This window comes from Ursus americanus, chromosome 30 (assembly GCF_024610735.1).
Source record: "Ursus americanus isolate L20-20 chromosome 30, mUrsAme1.1.p, whole genome shotgun sequence".
Classification (NCBI taxonomy): Eukaryota; Metazoa; Chordata; class Mammalia; order Carnivora; family Ursidae; genus Ursus; species Ursus americanus.
The window spans coordinates 17,247,570-17,267,912 of NC_142156.1; the positions used below are offsets into that span (position 1 = coordinate 17,247,570).

The following is a 20,343-nucleotide window of genomic DNA, read 5'->3' on the forward strand; positions in this document are numbered from 1 at the left end:
TCCCGCGTGCAACTTTGCAGCTCCCGCTCCCGCCAGGGGGCCTATTTGCTCGGCCCGTTTGGCGGAGGGATCCCGGGCGCGATCGCAATTTTGCTCAACCGTCTCCCTCTAATTCCCGCGCTCTGGCCCCGCCCCCTCCCCTCGCTCTGGTCCCGCCCCCTCCCGCGCGCCCTACGGCCCATAAAGAAGTCCCGGCCGGGCCGCTGCACTCCCCCGCGCGCATCCGTGCGCCGACCGAGACTGGCTAAGGAGTCGGCGGCCATTTTGTTCTTCTCGTGGTTCCAGTGGGGAGAGAAGGAGGAAGCAGGGAGCGGGGCGGTTGGGGGGGACCCGCCGCGGCTGCTGCCACCGCCGCCACCACCGCCTCTGTGCTCGTGGCGTGGGAAAGGAGGTGTGAGTCCCGGGCGCAAGCCGGCGGCGGCGCCGCTGCGGGAGGGTCGGCGGTGGGAAGGCGATGGCGGATATAGATAAACTCAACATCGACAGCATCATCCAACGGCTGCTGGAAGGTGAAGGGGTCGGCGGACGGGCTGAGGGGAGGTGGGCGGCCCCGGGGGCTCGCGGGGGAGGAGGGAGTTGGGAGGCAGGTTGGGCTTGCAGCGCGGAGGGGAGTGAGCCCCGGGAGTTGGTTCGTGGGGCCAAGGGCTGCAGCTGTAGGGAGGCCGGCTGGGGTCCCGCACTTGGCCCAACCCGCGGACCCTACCGGCTCCGCTCATTCATTGCTCGGAGGTGCAGCTTTCCTCCCGGAGATTTGAAAACTCCGCTCCCCACCCCCACGTTTCCGGTCCGTACCCCCTTGCGCCCCGCCAGCGGGATCAGCCTTTGGAGGAGAGAGGGCTGGGGGCCCCGGTTCGCCCTACAGGGCGGCGTGTTCCTTACTTTCTGGTACTCGTCTTCTCGGAAAGCAATTTGATGGGGCTGTGGATTCCACCGGCTTTGGGGGGCTTTCCTGTCTTATTTTTTGTGTGTGGGGCTGGGGTCGGACTGCCCATTTCTTGTTACTTGGTGACGAACATTCATACCTTCTGAGGATGTCGGAACCCATTCCCTCCTGCCTTCCCAAATACTCTTAAGTTATCCTTATCTTGAAGAGGTCTCCGCGCTCTTTTCTGAACGTGCCACTGAACATGAAACCAGCGATGGTGACAGTTTCGTTATCTTTCCAGTGTGCCAGGTTCTGTATTAAGCGCTTTGCGTTCATCTCATAATTACATTCATAGCAATACACAGCGTTTCTAAAGCGCTTACTATGTGTCAGACATTATTAGAGCAGTTTACACACATTTCATTATTTCTCCCAGCAATCTTAAGAGGTGGGTGCTATTTTTTTTTTTAAACCTGTTTTTCAGAAGAAACTAAGACCCGGAGAGGTTAAGTCACTTGACCAAGGTCGCACATTAGTGACAGGTTTCAAAGCCATCCGGGAGCTAGAACTTCCTACATTCAACCCACCTTATGTTTGAAGGAAGGAGGTTAAGCAGAGGTTAAAAGAAAGCTTTAATTTTGGCTGACCTAAGACTCCGGAGGTGCCTGACAATTGATTCATATTGATGTGGGAGACAGATGAAGTTTGGATTTTAGAGAAGGTCGTTGAAGTGAGCTTTCCCCCACCCGAATTCCCAAGCCTGTCAACTAATGCTAATGTCTTTTTCTGAGACTTCGGAAGAATTCAAATCTCTTGATTTGGGCGCTAGTTAATGAGGATTTGGCTGAGTTTTAGCTGCTTTTTGCCTTTACACTGTCCTCCTAAAATACTGTATTGTAAGTGCTTGAGAGATGGAGTCCAGAGCAAGAACAGTTGGGGCAGCTCTGGTACTAGAATTTGCAGATCTTTTAAATTAAGTCATTAAAATGAAATTTCTGAAAATATCGTAATCCATCCTGGGTTTTTTTTCACTTTTATATTTTCTTAAAATAAATGTGTCTGTAAAGTGCCCTGAAATGCTCTTGAGATGTTGGTGGTATTTGTGGGTGAGACCCTTGTCACTCATTCAGTACTTGGCATTTATTGTAAGAACTATGTTTTTCATCTGTTTTCATGCTAGTTAATACAGTCCTTTGATTTCTCTGAGGCCACAGTCAACCAGAAACCAGTTAAAACAGTTTTTTCTGTTTAAATACTTTCATTTTAGATCTTTAACTTTTGGATATCTGTGCAGGGTTATGTTTGGGTAGATAAGATGGGCTGTATTTCACTGAGGAAACAAAAAATTGGAATCTATGTTGATTAGAATCATCAGAACTTTAAAACCATTTAAGTCTTGTTAACTTAAGACCTATGTTGCTTATAACTCTATTCACATAACAGATTTGTTCATTTTAGTCTTGTTTTTAAAATCATGCTAAAAAATTTATGATAAACTTGGATCATCTAAAATGAGATCAATCATTTCTTAATAGTTCCTCTTTACATGCTATGGTGCACTTGAAAACCAGATTTTTTTTAATAGATCATTTTTCATTGAAATTAATAAAGCATTGCATTTTAATGTCTCTGAATGGGCACCGTATACTTCAGATTTGCTTTTTTCTTATCAGTGTTAATTTAGCAGAGAAATGGTTGAAGATGATCCATTGAGGATACAGATATACGTACACGCACGCACACCCATGTTAGAAGATGTTGATAATAAATTTTGTGATTTTTTTTTCTAATGTCCCCGAAACCTTTTTCCGTAAGATTTTTAATTAAGATGTAAGTATATCTGAAAACGGCATGAGTTTTGTGATCTTTTTTATATGTTCAGAATTGTCTTTTAAGACTGTGCAAGCTGAGTTGAGAGGTGGCTCAGTAATAGTACTAAAAAGGCAACTCAAAGTGAGGTCGTCTTTAAGAAAACCAGCATGTTGATTTGGACTACAGCCTTGCATTTCTTTTCTAGTCTAAACTTGAAGTAGTTTTTCCTTAAGTGAGGCAACACTTAGGTGACCCACCTTGGAAGCTTTATCCAAGCTCTGCCTTGCTGATAATAAAACTTGAGACTAAAATTTGAAACTCCTTAGCTTAACTTATGTTTAGTTATTTAAATAAGTGTACAGTAAAACTTGGGAGATTTAGAGAGAAAATAAGCCAGCTGTTGGTTTGGTCTGGTATTCCTACCATGTTGGAGAAAAGTGAGAGGGCAGAGTTTTTCTTTGTAAGTGACTTGGTTTGGGGAGCAGAGATGGCTAGTACTTTTCTTACATAGCAAGCCGTGTAACTTATTTCTCATCCTGATTTGCAAAATGCATCTTTGCTCTGAAGATGACCATTGTCAAACTGCAAGACCTTGTCAGGCTGTGCATAATTGTCCTACTTACTTTAGTGATTTAAATACGACTTCTGCCCTGGCCCTCAGAAAGCATCTATTACTTTAATCCTCTGATGTGTAGGAGTTCATCTGAAAGTAGGGAGTGCTCAGATACTCTGAAACTATAAAATTAAGTCACCCATGTATTTAGCTTTTTGATGTAATATGAAACATGTTTATATTCTTTTTTTTTTAAGATTTTATTTATTTATTCGACAGAGATAGAGACAGCCAGTGAGAGAGGGAACACAAGTAGGGGGAGTGGGAGAGGAAGAAGCAGGCTCATAGCGGAGGAGCCTGATGTGGGGCTCGATCCCATAACGCTGGGATCACGCCCTGAGCCGAAGGCAGACGCTTAACCGCTGTGCCACCCAGGCGCCCCGAAACATGTTTATATTCTAATGTTAAAAAGGCAGCAGTGCTTGGTCTTCAAGATCATACAAAGACAAAAAAAAGTTCTTAAAATTCTGATCAAAGAAAACAAAAGTAATCTTTTCTAATGAAACCTCTGCAATTATTATTTTTAATAGGTCAGATAATTTTAACAATTAAGAGGCTTTTCTTGGAAGCAGTTTTCATAGGGCACTTTGTTGATAAAGACGGTAATATCAAAGCTTGTGTTGCTAATTCCCTAATTTACATTTACTAGAAGTCTGTGTTTTGAGGCCCCCTGCCCTTCCCTCCCCTTGCAGCATGTTAGTAGTAGGCCTCATCCTCTCCCATGAGGTAGGAGAGGAAGGATCTCTTGGAGACCTGATCTGCAGCTTGCAGCAGTCCTAAACCACAGCATGGAGAGGATTACTCTCCCTATGCCTGAAGTGTCCGCATGTTTGTCAGTAGTAGGGGGCATCAGTGAAATCTAACAGGATGGTGTGTGTCATGATGTGCTTGAGGGAATGTCAGCCACAAGAGCAGAGGCCAGGGTTTCCTTCTCCCCAGCTGGTGAAATGGAGGCGGTGCTGGGCCATCCATTAGTAATTCATTGTCAAAGGTAGAGGTTGGTTGGTGAGATTGTTTTATGTCTTTGATACTGTAGTCCTGTAATCTTTGATCTGTTCTGCAAATTATGTGCCTGTGCCAGTCAGTTTACTTGAGGTAGGTGAGGATTACTGATCCTGAAGCAGGGCAGTGATTGATGATGATTTTGTACCAGCTTGACCGTTTCACTTCATTTACAATCAGGGCAATTAGAAGACCTTAAAGATTGAAATATGAAGGGGACAATATTCTGATGTGAATTGCTTTAAAACTGGGTCTTATTCAAGACGAATGAGGAAAGATTTCATATTTTTGGAGTTTATGGAATTCTGGGACAAATTATTAAGGTTTAGCATCAGACCCCTGTATCCAAGCATGTAAGAACAGATACTTACTTACAGGTCTTGATTTTTTTACCTGAAACCTCCAGTGTCTCCACTATTCTAGGGTTTGCTGGCACCCAGAGTGGGTGTCACTGATACTAAGCCTTACGAAAATTACTCATAAATTGTAGGGTCAGACCTCAAGTCTAATTAGTGGTATTTTATCAAAATGGGTTGTTAGACTGAAAAGGTAAACATTTTTCAGTAAACCGGTTTCACAGTAGTAGTAGAAAACTCAAGATACTTTGAGACCAGTAGTGTTTTCCAGCTATATCCTGAGTATTTGTCTTGAGAAAATTGATATCACCTCTAAATGTCCAAAGTATATACTGTGGTAGCATTGTGTGTCACGTGTACCTCAATAAAAAAAATTAATGCACAAAGTATAACAGCAGCAGTTAGGAAAGTCAAGAATGAGGGTGTGTGTGGTGCAGAAACAATTCAGGGAGTCCGAAAGTGGGAAGTCTTCCTGCTGGTGACTGCAATGAAACCAAATGATTCTTGATAACATTTTCGTGGTTTATGTTTTTTGCAGGAAAGAAATCAGTTGTTGGTGGGAAAGTTTTAATGTTGCAGATGTTCACGGTTGTTTGTCTTGGTTTGAGGTCTTCCTTTCCTAAATCTGTCATATTGTGTGAGGTTACTGATTCTGTCACCGAAATGAATATGATGTGCAGTAGTCTTAAGATTACCACCTACTTTAATAAGATTATCTTAAAACAGCAAAATCTGCCTCAGCTTATTTTTATGCTGGTTGTGCCATTCTTAGATTCTAAATCTTCATTATAATTCATCTGGAGCTTTTCTTTTTGTGCATGCTGTTCCTTTTAATAAGACTTACTCTTAACAAGGGACGTTTAATTAAAGAGCAAGAAGAATACTTTTTTATTATTCATAAATAATCCTAAAGTAGTCGTAAATTTCCTTGCATAGTTTTCATCTCTCCTTTGCTTGTAGCCAGGCTGTCAGAAAAGTTAGTGTTGCTTGTGAGAAAAAGCTGCCATTGCAGATAATCTCCGATAACATTCTTTTATTATTTCAAGTTTTTGTCAGTTTGTTTTTGATAAGATTGCATGGAAGTTTTTATCATACGCACGTGTTAGTGATTTGCCAGATAAATAGATAAGTTTCTTCAAACAGCTTTTGCTGTTGACAGCCATAATGCATTTTTCTGACTCTAGCCAGATGAAGAAAGGTTTTTACTCAAAAGTCATAGGTTTAAGGTCTAAATTGGTATATTAATGTATTGATCACTAACCTACACGTTTACAATGCCTACTGATTTCCATGCAATGCCTAGCATCTGGATTTATGAGAAACAGTCCCATCTGGAAAATGTAATTCTTATTTGTTGGAATATTTTGGATTCCTTTGGCAATTGTTGAAATAACTTGATATTTACTATTTGAACTACTTAGGAAGGTAACATGGGACACTCTTGAATTTCCTACCAAGGGTCTCCTTTTTGTGCATGTTTCTCCCATTGCACGCAGACCACAGGGAGGCTTTAAACCTCAAGGTAAGTATTGGCTGATGTTTATTAAGTAGAGCTGCACTGTTTGTAATTAGAGATGTTTCTGTTTAAAATAGAGATGTTTTTATTTAAAAAGCCTTTTTTTAAATGGTATTGAAGATACTATCCTTAAGGTGAACTTTTAGTTTTATCTTTATGAAGGGATAGGTCTAGTCATAGCATTTATAACAAGCTGCAGTTACCTAGTCTTATTTTCTGTGTCCTCCACAAGAGAAAGGACGAGGTTCTTGTCCATCCTATTTACCAGAGTATCCCCAGCATCCATCAGAGGGTCTGGCACATAGTAGATACTCTGCAACTATTCTGTTGAGTGTTTGAAGTGTGGTTAATAAATATTGATAGTCTTAACAAACAGTTTGCCTAATTTAGTTCTGATTTAATGCTTCTCATTTGTAAGAATGCCTTATGATTTTATATCCTGTCTCAGAATTTTCTTAGGAAGCAATGACCATATATTAGGGTTTGGGTAGTTTGTCCTATAAGAACTCCTTGGTTTGGAAGTTAAAGAACAAATCCTTAGTGGGGAGGGTAGTAGTGTGGTGGCAGCACCACTAGACCTAGAGTTCATAGGGGCCTGGTGTCCTTATAAGCTCTGTGACCTTGGACCAAGTCACTGAAGCTCTCCCAGACTGTAACAGAAGTAACAGAGTTAACTTCATAGGATTGTTGTGAGGATTAAGTGGCAACGTAAAGCCCTCTAGGGCATTGCCCAGCACATGATGAGTGCTCGGTAAATGTTAGCTGCAACTAGTAAGTAATTGTTATTTGGTGGATCTTGAAAATAGTGAAGGAGATTTATGCACTATTGGCCGATATTGCCATTTTTAAGAAATACCTGGTGTTTATTTGGACTGCTAAAACCCATTTTGAAATCTTTATCATCTAATTGTTAGACAAATCATCTTCAACATGAAATTTAAGAGTAATTCTAAATTTTTGAAACTAGAAAAAGATTCTATTAAAGGCTGATAGGAAAATGACACTATTGCTTTTTAAATTTTAAAACACAGACACAGGTTTTTTGCTAATCAAAAGTATGTAGTCTGGAATGCATGTTTACTTCTAATATCCCATGTCATCAGTACTTAGAGATTTATCCAGATTTCGTTCACACAACAGATTTTGAGCGCCTGCCACATCTGGCCGTGGGCATGTACACTGCAGAGCCAATCGTGTGGTCTTGGGGTTTACAGTCTACCAGAGGGTCCAGATGAATAGGTGGAAGCAAAATGGCATTTACGGTACAAAGTGTGATGTGTGCTGAGTGGTATCCAAGTGTTGTGAGAGCGTTTCAGAAAGTGTAAACTAGGCTTCGGAGAGGAGAGGAGGTGGATATGAGAGGCTCTCCGGGGCAAGGTAATATATAAGCAGTCTTGAAGGATGAGCAGTTATTTGCCAATTGGTAGATGATGGTTTTGGCAGAGTTTCTATTTTCATAATTTTATTGCTTGAGCTAATTGTAGGGAATTTAAGAAGCTTTGGGACCATGTTGTTTTTAATGAGCACTGTTCTTCAGATATAAAATCTTGATTTGTTCTGGAAAAACTGCATTTAATCCTTATTGCACATTAAGAATAAATTTTAAATTGTTAGCAATATTGCTTTTTACTTATCTGTACCCTCCACTCAGAGGACAAACAGGAAAACAGAATAAGAAAACTATCATAAACTATGTCTAAAGGTGGTAGTGGGAAGCCTCCATAACCAGTAAAATTTATATTAGCAACATTGGCTTAATCTGGTGGCATTGACTTAATGATAGCATTCGTATTAAAAGTACAGCCTTCTTCCATATAGGTGTAGATTAATTATTGCACACTCTCTTGAAAGACTTAAAGTAGACCATTCATTCACAAGTGTGGGGCTCTGCTGAAAAAGATTGAGGTTGAAAACCAGAAGCTTCTAGGAGTCCCCTCCTAGCCAACAATAAAAGTTTCCTGCTGGGCAGTGTGCCCAAGCTTCTGGCTGACTTGTGGTATAATTGCTAATGATTGGGGTTTTCTGGCCAGCGAAGCAGGAATCCCACCGTCTTTCCATCAGGAGTGTTGCTTGAGTTCTTTACTGTGTGTGTCAGGAGAGAAAACTACTGTGGCTCTGGAAAAACCATTTTTTATTGCTCAGTTGCTATAGTATTATAAATGTGTCTGTTTCATATCTTCCCTTGAAAATTATCATTACTGCGCTTTCCTCTTCGTTGCTTCTCATTTCATAGTATTTTTATCAGAAGGAGACTGGCAGTAGTTTACTTCAGTTACATATTTTGGGGTGCAAACTAGTGATTTGCTCAAGGCTGTAGAACCAATACAGAAACTTGGGGCTGGCTCCCAGTGACTGCTCTCTCAGCATTTTCTTTTCATTGTGTGCTTCAAGAGTTTGGCCCTTCCCTCTTGTCATCTTTTCTTGTGTACTGTCTTTCATTGAAAAAGTAAAACCCCTTGACACAGTTTTGGGTTTCTGCTCAAAACTTTTTTCTTCAGAGAACTCAGGGTTTCAGTGGCTATTCAGGCTGAAGAATGGCTTTGCCTAGGACAGTATTTCTCAAACTTGGACCCAGCCATTTTTGATGGAAAAAAATTCTCAACAGACATCAGGTTTTTTACCTGTAGTTTTTATCACTTTGTGACATTAGGTATTTACAGAACAAAGCTAGATACAAACCAGTTAAACTTACTGCTTTTATTCACTTATTAGGCTGAACTGCTTTTATTCACTTATTAGGCTGAATGATTTTGTAAGTTGAATATAAAGTCTCCAAAACTGATAAAATTTAAATTAGCAACAGTAATCTGATGGATTTTGTGGTTTTGCTAAAACTAAATCACTTTATATTGGGTTTAATGGTGGAAGGATGTAACCTAGCATTCTATATTTAATCTTTTCCTGTGATTTTGGTTCAGTTCTAATTCATAGAAAGCCTGCTTTCATAAATTTTTTGTACGAAACAAGTATTAAGACTGATTGCAAGTTGAGAATAATCAGTCCCTGTATTTAACTGTACCCTACCAGCAAGCAGGCCACTTTATAACTGTAAGGTTAAGGTAAAATTAGCAATTCAGTGCTATTTAATCTGTATTTAGTGATGGTCTAATTTGCTATAACCGGAATCAAAACAGAAAATTTCATTTCCTGCCTACCTGCTGATAAATCAACTGTTAAAGGGCTGGAGTGCTTTACTTTGATAGTGAGTAGAACTCGAGGGTGCTCGGATGTGGCACCACGCAGTGTCGTACCAATAGTTCTTTCTCCCTTTTCTTGTTTTGTATCTGTTCATATTACTAGGAAACCTTCCTTACGGCACTCACTGACATCCTTTGCCCTGTAAGGGCATAATTGTATTCACAGATGCAGTCCCAGAGATTGCACAGCAAAATATGTACAATATGTACAATAAGCCTAAAGTCTGTTTCAATGAAACGCAGACTGACACTTAAATTTTTTCAGAGAACTCTTAAGGAAATACCAATCATCCTCTGAAAAACACTGATGGGAGGAGGGTTCTGAACATTTCCAGTCTCACCTTTTTTTAATTTTTTACTTATTTCTGAAAAATATTTAGAGAGAGGGGTGCCTGGGTGGCTCAGTCATTAAGCTTCTGCCTTCAGCTCATGGCGTGTTTCCAGGGTCCTGGCATCAAGCCCCACATCAGGCTCCTCCGCTGGGAGCCTGCTTCTTCCTCTCCCACTCCCCCTGCTTGTGTTCCCTCTCTCGCTGGCTGTCTCTCTCTCAGTCAAATAAATAAATAAAATCTTCACACACACACACACACAAATTTAGAGAGAGCATGTGCATGCAAAGGGGTGTGGGGGGGGCAGAGGGAGAGGAAGAGAATCTCAAGCAGACTCTCCGACACAGGACTCGATCTCATGACCCCGAGATAACAACCTGAGTCAAAATGAAGAGTTGGACGCTTAACCAATTGAGCCACCCAGGTGCCCCTCCAGTCTCACATTTTAAAACAAGATCCTTAGAACCAACTCAGTAACATGACTGTCTCTGAAATCTTCTGCTATACAAATACTAATTCATGTATAAGGCTGGAGAAGAGAAGACAAGACTGGAGGCAGAAAGAGATGGCCTGGTGGGCAGGCTGTAGGTGAACAAGGCCATTTTGTAGCTTGGATGCAAAACTGAGGCCTTGGGCTATGCCACAGCAAGTCTGATTTCAGCAAGTAGCAAAAGGAATACTTTTCTAACAATATTCATACAAAGAGTGTGGCCCCTTGTTCAGGATACTGTAACAAAGCCTTCGTATAGAAGATGCAACTAAATACTGAATGAAATCCTAAGATTTTACAGTTATAATTATGCATTAAAACCATGTTCTTTAGAAGTGTTATGAAAATAAAGTCAGCCAGAAAGCCAGTTAAACTATGTTTTCGCCTCCTCCTTATTAAAACTTCTGCGTTTTCAAATATTTTTAATTTGTATGTTAAATTGTATTTTGATTTCATTTGACTAACTGGAGTTTTTCTCCCCTATAGTGAGAGGGTCCAAGCCTGGTAAGAATGTCCAGCTACAGGAGAATGAAATCCGAGGACTGTGCTTAAAGTCCCGAGAGATTTTTCTCAGTCAGCCTATCCTACTAGAACTTGAAGCACCACTCAAAATATGTGGTAGGTTTGGGCACATGAACAGTTGCCTTTGATTATGCTATTGATTAAGTGACTCGAGGATATATAGATGCCCTTGTATTAGCCAGCAGAATCGTTTGCTATTTATGAATAACCTGGAACTACTTAAAATTAAATAATTTTAGCTTTAGAATTAATACCTTTAATGGACTCAGTTTACTTAGGTGTGCTTCAGATTTTCTAAAAATTATTTCACTAAAGGAATATAAACATTGGAGCAGAAAGGAAAGAAATGATACCAAATGGAGATCTAAGAAAAGGTCTGAACTATATGAATATATAGGAATTACATTTAAGCTTAAAGCAAGACTGGTTATGCTTAAAAATAGACTTTTCTTGATGCCATTTTGTAATCTCTTTCTACATGAAAGATGCAGATAATCTGTATCAAAACTGAAGTTTATCTGAGTAATGCTAAATATTCTATCATATATATTTGACTACATTGGTAAAGCTTATATGTATGTTTTTAAAGTAAAATGCTCTTTGGCATTAACTAGCAGGGAGAAATTGAGAGCTGAATGAATTGGTGGGGGTGGCGTGTGTGTACCTTCATTTGCGCAGGTCTGGGGCTCGCTAGCAGCCCAGCAGTTCTGCGGACACAGTAACCCGCAGGCCGAGCTGCCGGAGATCTGATAGTGGTCTGCCGACCTGAAAGGAAAGCCATGTTACTTAACAAGAAGGCCTGCCTGGTCGTTAATAATCCTTTCCACAAAATTAATTCTTAATTAGTTGAGTTTCGTGTGAGATTCTGGACATAAACATATGCTTAAACTAAAATATGATACAAGATTGGAAATTAGTGTTAGCTGTCAAATTTAACTCTAATTTTTAGAGGTCAATCCTATTATGCAATGCATGTTTAAAGAATGTCTCTCCAAAACTTTGTTAGTGGATTGAACAATAAGTATGAGGGCACTGTATAACAAAATTCTTACTTCTAGGTGATATCCATGGGCAATACTATGATTTGCTTCGACTTTTCGAGTATGGTGGTTTCCCGCCAGAAAGCAACTACCTGTTTCTTGGGGACTATGTGGACAGGGGGAAGCAGTCATTGGAGACTATCTGCCTCTTACTGGCTTACAAAATCAAATATCCCGAGAATTTTTTTCTTCTCAGAGGAAACCATGAATGTGCCAGCATCAATAGAATTTATGGATTTTATGATGAATGTAAGTACTTTGTACATCTGAGGAAGACTTACTTAAACTGAGATACTTGGTCATAAACTGCATGTATTTCTGTTAGGATTTGTGAGCATTTAAATGAAATGTTCTAATCTCTCATTTTCTATTTCATGAGCTTGTTCTTTCTTAGTTTTTTCTTAAGGTAAAAAAGTAACACTGCCACTGCAGTATAATAATGCCTTTGATTCTTTTATGTTGTGACTATTAGATTAAGAAGTAATGGTTGCAGTGGTGGCTTCTTTAAGATCATTGTTGAACTTAATTCTTAGTACAACTCTGAAAACCTGTCCAAATAGATAGTTTTGTTTTTAACAACTTTATTGAGATACAATTTATTTCCATAAAATCTGTCTGTTGTTAAGTATACAGTTCAGTGATTTTTAGTAAATTTATGGGATTGTGTAACTATTACCACCGCCCCAGGCAAAGCACTAATCTGCTTTCTTTCTCTGTAGATTTGCCTTTTCTAGTTATTTCACATCAGTGGTATCTTGAAATGTGCAGATAATTGCTTTTTGAATTTTGTGATGTTGTATTTTTTTTTTTCTTCTGGCACATATGCAGCCAGGACAAACAGCCATTATCCTAAAATGTGCTGGAAGGAGAAAGGGAAGTTAAAAACAAACAAAAAAAAATTATTTGAATAACATTTTATACATATTATGACCCATTTTGGATTGTTCAGTTGAAGGTACACTTTGAGTTGGTTATTGACAAAAAAGATTCTTAAAGCCTTAAAAATTGCCAGTTTGGTGGAATTTTTGTTGTAGCGTTGTTTAATAAGTATAAAATGTTAAGGCGGGGGTTGAGTCCTTACCCCCATCCTCCTTTTGTGCTTATCATTTCTGCTAGGAGAGGCTTCAGGCAGGGAGGAGAGAAGTAGTTAAGGTATTTGAGTTACTACATTTGCCAGTGATAATAACAAGACCAGTAAAGAATTGTCCCTGTGGCCCTCCCCTAGACTATAGTCCTAACCTGTAATGTGGTGTTTTCCATGTCAGTTCCACATAGATATGTTCAGCTAGCTCATTTGTTAAAAGTGCATTGCTAGAAAGATGGTATTTCTAGACTTAGCTTTCCTACTCTCATCCTTTCCCATAATTGTATGTTTGCCTGGTCTGAGGCCCTGCGACCCAGCTGGTAAGATGAGGTGGGGAGGGATCACCAAAGAAAAATCTTATGGGTTCTGAACTAAGTAGGGCAACTGAGTCTGTGGCCAGAAAGGTGGTGGTGGTGGTGGTTTTTAAGTTATCTCTACACACAACATGGGGCTTGAACGCACCACTCCAAGATCAAGAGTCAGATGTTCTATCAACTGAGCCAGCCAGATGCCCCAAGAAAGATACTTGATTTTGACAGTGGGTCTATTAGAGAAGTACTAGTTAAAGCAGTTATGACTCCTAAGGTAGTGAGATGAGAGGCAGCAAATTTTATAAATTGTGTTTCAGATATTTGTTACAGGTGCTACTTTTTAGAACAGGTTAAGGAAAGATTCCTTTTATACACTGTTCAGCAAGTACTTTGATGTTTTCATGGATGAAGTTCAAATCCAGATAATCTCTTTGTTGTGATACATATCCAAGTGTGAGGATATTGCGACATCGTTTTCAGTTTCTGTTTAATGCAGAAGACTTTAAACATTATTTTAGATGGTCAGCATTGGTTGATTGTTGTTTGGTCATCAAGATTTATTAACCTTGTGCTCAAGCTCCCCTCACACCCCCCATCAGGCAGGTATAACTTGCCATCCAATCTACTTGTGGGCAGAAAAGTGTCCTTGACATAGGTGGCTTTCGATTGATGGTTTGCAGACTTTTAAAAAACTGTTGACAATTTTATTAAAATTTTAAAGTTGTAATGAAAAGTTTTATTGAAATGTAGATTTTCATGGAACAATTTAAAACCACTGCTTTAAGTGATAGGCTTATTTCACAAGTATAACAAGCACTCTTGTATACTACCATTTCCCCCTCTGACCCCCACCCCAACTTTTTTATAAAGAGTGTAGTCCTGGAAAAGCTGGCGTATCTGTTGTCAGATAAAATGTGAATGTGTGGTTATCCTTTTCTGATACCAGAGCTGTCTGATCTGTAGTAATAGGAAGCTGCATTAGGGGTTCTGGCTCATATTCCGTGGATTTGGAAGCTTGAAGAGACCTTGGCAGTTATCCAGGCTAAACCTTTCTGGAGACAGATGTTCTGAAGTGGCCTTAGGGAGGAAATGTAGAGAGAACAGAAAGCAGGGTCCTCGGACTTAGTTAAGATGCTCAGAGGCAGCAGGAGGAAGAATCTTAATTTTTGTTGAAGGAGCCAGCAAAGATAGCAAAGGAATCTGCAAGACAAGCTGGAGTGTATTGCATGAATAAAGAATCGGGGAGCAAAGCAGACTTCAATAAGAAAGAGGATTCGTCGGCACTGGCAAATGCAGCATGTGGGCAAAGGAGAAATCCAAGCGAACCATTGGATGCTCTTTCAGAGATAGGCTTCAGTGGAAAATAGGAGACAGAACCAAATCACTTTTATGAATAGAGGTTAGGACCAGCCCAGCCTTGTTCTTCTGTTATTTTATCATTATTAGAAGTTAGAGGTGGTGATTGGGACAGGTTCCCTTTCAGCCTTTTGTAGAGTGGAATTCTGTTTGGCTTCCAGAACTCTTCAGTGAAGGAAGATAAGGGATAGGGAATTAGTGACCTCCAAAGAAATGCAGAACAGGGTGAACCATGGTGAGAATTATACCCAGTCATAGAAAAACATAAACTCTTAGGAGGAAAGGCGACAGTTGTGTGCGGGAGGAGAAGTCAAGTATTTGTTGAATTTCCATTACATTCCAAGCCCTGTGCTAAATTCCATACCTGACTTGATTTGCAGTAGAGTGGAAGGTGTGGTTCAGGAACCTGCTGCTTGGGCCAGTCTAACTTTCCAAAAAGGTTCAGCTTTAAACCTGTAAATGTCCCTAGAATAAGAAAGGAGAGGAGAAGAAAGACAAGCCTGGCTTTAGGAATGAAGATTGTGCTTTGATCTTTGGGTTTTCTGGTATAGAGGTACAGGAGACAAGGTATCCCACAATTGGGCCATTCTCAACCCAGTTCAGACAGATTTGTGCTTCCAGAATTTGTGAGTAGGTTTTTAACTCAGAACATAATTTGCTTGCAGGAGCAGTGCCTTAAAGTCATGCTTATGTCCAAATCACACTTGACTCCAGAATGCAGGGTATACAGGGGCTGGTGAGGGGAATATAACCACCCTGTAACTTCATTTCTGTGGGGAACGTTCTGAGCATTTGTGGCAATGTCAGGAACAGTTATCCTGGAATGCCTGCAGTAAGCAATCTATATTCCCCTGTACTTGTTTGTGCTTGCTACTAGAGTATGTAGGGCTGGGAGTTATCTGGTACCAGTAAGCTCTTGGTGATAGTAGGAGATGGGATGGGTGTTAACTCTCAGAAGCATCCTCAGAAGGAAGATGGTAATGGCACATGTGTAAGCAGTTCATAATTGCCTGTGGGTTGAGATTGGACAAAACAGACTAGATTCCAAACAATTATTGGGGGTTAATGAAAATCCTTAATCATTACATCTGGGATTCTGATTTCAAACTTTCATGGGATTTTAAAGTATCTCTAGTTCCGCTAAACCTATCCTCCAGGGAATTTTTAATAAAAGCATAGTTCTTGTTTACTTAAAAAGTAATTACCACCTTACTTTGGGAGAAATTGTCCTGAGAGAATGAACCTACAGAACACTAGTCTCTTTTTAACCTAGATCCTAAAATTTTCACAGGCAAAAGAAGATATAACATTAAACTATGGAAAACTTTCACAGACTGCTTTAACTGTTTACCGATAGCAGCCATCGTGGATGAGAAGATATTCTGCTGTCATGGAGGTATGTGGGCTAATTTTAGTTGCAAATAGATTTTGTTCCCTTCTGAAGGGGGTACACTTTGATATTTGAGTTGTCGTTGGGATGACTTCTCTGTCAGGTGACTCTGTTTATTGATGTGTTACACCATGGGTCCACTCTTGCACATCCAGGATCATTTGGATAGAAATCTAAAGTAAGAAATTGATTTGTTACAGGGAATTCTAGGCTCTGTAACAGTTTGACTTGAAAATAGAGCAGAAAGTGTTTTTAGATATAAAATGAAGAGTGATTAATATGCTGTATCATAGGTCCTCCAGAATACTGAAAATGTGAGTAGACTTTCCTTGGTCTGTTTTTGATCCTCTCCTTTTAGAAATTTTTCTGACTTGGATTTTAAAAGCAATTTTATTTTTCTCCGTGGTTGTGCTTTGTATAACATAATTAAAATAGTAATTGCAAAAAGGATTTCTTTTCACCCGTGGTCAGAAATTAAACAACTGTCAAAGAGCCAACACAATGTATTTTAATAAAGCCATTATCCCTGCCCTCCTGTACTTAAACTGGTTTTGGTAGAGCTGGGCGTGTGATTTTTAAAGTTTTTTTTATTTTATTTTTTTAAGTAAACTCTACCCCTAGCATGGGGCTTGAACTCACAACCCCGAGATCAGGAGTTGGATGCTCCACCCACCAGCCAGGTGCCCCTGGGCATGTGATTTTAAACTCAGATGAAAGTCAACTACATCTGAGCTGGTCTGATAGATTAGATAGTCCTTGGACAGCACAGATTTCCTGGAAGGCTACATCATACTTGAGTGTCTGCATCCTCCACACCCAGGCATTACAAATGGTCAGTAATAAAATCTAGAATGTGCATGGTTCATTATTATCAAAGGAGTTGAGTGGTTGTCTATAAATCACTGGATTTTAGTTTTATAGGGCTCTGTATGTTGAGGTAACTGATTCCATATACCATTTAGACATACTGTGTCTCGCAGATAAGTGCATATAATAAATTCTAGTGTTTTTTCAGTTGAGTTGTTTTTTTCTTTTTTGACCAAAGCTAAATAAAAAACATAGCCATAAAAATAAATCATAGCCATTGCTTTAATTTAAGCCTTCCATGTTAGAGTCATTGAGTCTCTCTGTAAGCACATGGAACTGTTAAAGAGAAGTTCTATTTTCTTCAAATTTTTTTTCATTTACTAGGTTTATCACCAGATCTTCAATCTATGGAGCAGATTCGGCGAATTATGCGACCAACTGATGTACCAGATCAAGGTCTTCTTTGTGATCTTTTGTGGTCTGACCCCGATAAAGATGTCTTAGGCTGGGGTGAAAATGACAGAGGAGTGTCCTTCACATTTGGTGCAGAAGTGGTTGCAAAATTTCTCCATAAGCATGATTTGGATCTTATATGTAGAGCCCACCAGGTATTGATTTTGAATTTTACATGTACACTTACGAGCATGTGTGTGAGCACAGATTCTCCTTGTTGATTTTAGTGGGTAGGTATTGCTTATTCATACAAAATGTCTCTGCAAATGACCTGTAGGATATCAGGCTCAATGGGAAACTGAAAAGTGGTTTTACTCATCTGCAATTTACAACTACTTATACTAAAAACATTTTCTCTCCAAGGTGGTTGAAGATGGATATGAATTTTTTGCAAAGAGGCAGTTGGTCACTCTGTTTTCTGCACCCAATTATTGTGGAGAGTTTGACAATGCAGGTGCCATGATGAGTGTGGACGAAACTCTAATGTGTTCTTTTCAGGTAGAGGATGTTTTCAACATTGTTTCCTACTGTTATGTCTGAATTTTACCGATTTTTTAAAAAATTGCTATTTTTTGCCTGCTGTTCATTTATGTTGAGTAGACTAAATTTTTATTTTCCCATACAAGTGTTTGTTCTAATTCAGTATCGGTGGACCCCTTTGAAGGGGAAAAAATTGTCAGAGAACCTTTCCTGCCTTGTTGAATTTAGCTGTTTTTACATTATAAATGAGGTAAAAAACCAATTTATTGGCTCCTTATGCTTATTCCTTTACTGTAAATCTAAAACTTATGTCAGTGTAATGTTCAGCTAAAATTAAATCCCTGCTTGTATGTGAGAGTAGAACTAACTGCCATGTGCCAGATGTGCTCTGTGATTACTCCCTTCTCCCACCACTTTTCTCTAATTTCCACAAGACTGATTCACCATGACATCATTTGGCCTTTGCTTGGCAAAAAAGTATCATTTACATGTAAAGTCTGAGTCTTTTTCTTGTTCTCTTATTACGATTAAACTTGTACAGTTTCAAGCTAGCCCAGTCACAGTCATAAATAAAGCCACTTAAGTCAAGTGGCAGTCATCAGTTAAATGTTGTTTTAGCAACTGTCTGGGGGAACTTGCAGCTCCCAGTGATGACGAGAGGGCCCCCTGTGGGTTTGAGAAACACTGCTCTAGAGAACTCTCCACTCCACCCCACCCCCCTGTCAGGGGATAGCCTGGAGATACTACAAGATCTGACTTGAGAATATTGTCATTTTATCCAGAGGCAAAATAATTTGTCCCTGTATTTCATCTGTTCATCATAGCATTTATTACCAAAATGCTCACATGTTAACATATTAACATGGTTTATGTTAATGTGTTAGTGGGGCTTTCAGAGTTGTTGGGTCAGTTTTAAATGGTCAGAAACCTTTCTGAACAAAAGATTTGAGTGAGATTTAAGAAATCTTAAGATTTGGAATTGAAAATATTTCCTAAAATGCACTGCCTTTGAATCTTTGCAGATTTTAAAGCCTGCAGAGAAAAAGAAGCCGAATGCCACGAGACCTGTAACACCTCCAAGGGGTATGATCACAAAGCAAGCAAAGAAATAGATGTCATTTTGACACTGCCTAGTTGGGACTTGTAACATAGAGTATATAACCTTCATTTTTAAAACTGTAATGTGTATTGGTCAGCTTGCTCAAATAGTGTGTTTGTGGGGCCCCCCTTCCATTTTTTGAGTTAATGAATGGCATTTGCTGGTTATAACAGCAAATGAAAGATTCTCCTCTCCCAAGAAAAAATGTTTTGTTTTTTTAATTCTGTACTCCTTTTGCAAACAACTTTAATGATGGTGTTAAAGCTGTATACCCCAGAACAGTTTATCCTGTCTGGGTAAGTGTACAATTGATCTTTTTAAAATTCATTTCAACCATGAATAATGTAAATGCTCGTTTTCTTTAGGATATAAAGAGAGCCCTAGGGTGCTCAATCTGTACATGTTATTGTCATAAAATGCATACTGTTGATAACAGACCACTGTGAACATATTTTTTTTTTAATTTTGTTTCAAAGGGATTGCTTTTTTCTCTCATTGTCTTGTCATGTACAAACTAGTTTTTATAGCTATCAACATTAGGATTAACTCAACCTTGCCAGCATCACTGGTATGGTGTATATTTAATTAAAGCACACTTTCCCCTACCGTATACTCAAGATGACGATTAAAGCCATTATTTTAAATGTTTGTGACTCTTTCCTAAAGCCAAAGTTTCTGTTGAAATATGTATTGACACACCCCTAAGCACAAGGTGGCATGGTTGTGTACGCGTGCCACCTTCGTGGGGATTCAAAAACAGGTTTTTGGTTTTGAATAGCAATTAGTAACATAGTGCTGTTTAAGCTATTAATGATTAAAGTTAATAACATTTTGTATAATTTCCATATAGTCTATTCATTAAGTAATCTTTTTACAGTTACATCAGGCCTGAACTCGTCCATTCAGAAAGCTTCAAATTATAGAAACAATACTGTTCTATACGAGTGACCGATTATGCTTTCTTTGGCCTACATTCTTTATTCTGCGGTGAAGTTGAGGCTTATAAGTCAAAACAAAGGAACTAACTTAATATCCACCAGTTTATACAGAACTCACAGTATCTATGACTTTTTTTAAACTAAGATCTGTTAAAAAGAAATCTGTTTCAACAGATGACCGTGTACAATACCATGTGGTGAAAATGAATTCAGACTTATTAAACGACGAACTTGTTAAATCCTCTCAGTGTCTATTTATCAGCACAATACACACAGGAGAACTGTTGATGGCATATTGAATAGATTTTAATGAATAAATTGCTCTGGAAACCACACAGTTTCAATTTGGATTTGTTTTCCTTCAAATAGTCTGTTTTCCAAAGATAGATTATAATATGAATGCTCATGTTTGTGGAGTTCTAACCCGGATGTAACTACGTTTCTGAAGTAGGGTGATGCGATTGAGCTCTCCTCCCCTGCTGTTTGGGAGGTGTGGGGCTTGATGAGCTGCGATGTCACCTGCGGCCATAGTTGTTTCTTGGTCTGGGTTCAGTTGAACAACTGCTTTCTTTTTTTGGACTCAACTACCAGTGTTTGCATTCATAGTTCTTTGCTTGCTTCTCACTTCCCTGATTCGTGTGGAACGCAGTGTTGTGTCATATTACATGTGTCACAAGTGTGTC

General features: G+C 39.4%; 1 protein-coding gene across 1 annotated transcript; it reads left to right on the forward strand.

The window, feature by feature from the left end:
• Positions 1 to 237: 237 nt before the first annotated feature.
• Positions 238 to 19,902, forward strand: PPP1CC (protein phosphatase 1 catalytic subunit gamma). Its single transcript, XM_045776908.2, has 8 exons — positions 238 to 509; positions 10,667 to 10,798; positions 11,761 to 11,991; positions 15,785 to 15,889; positions 17,075 to 17,298; positions 17,507 to 17,641; positions 18,646 to 18,706; positions 19,600 to 19,902. Exons 1-8 carry the CDS (start codon positions 455 to 457, stop codon positions 19,668 to 19,670), a joined length of 1,014 nt encoding a protein of 337 aa, XP_045632864.1. The 5' UTR covers positions 238 to 454; the 3' UTR covers positions 19,671 to 19,902.
• Positions 19,903 to 20,343: the final 441 nt, after the last annotated feature.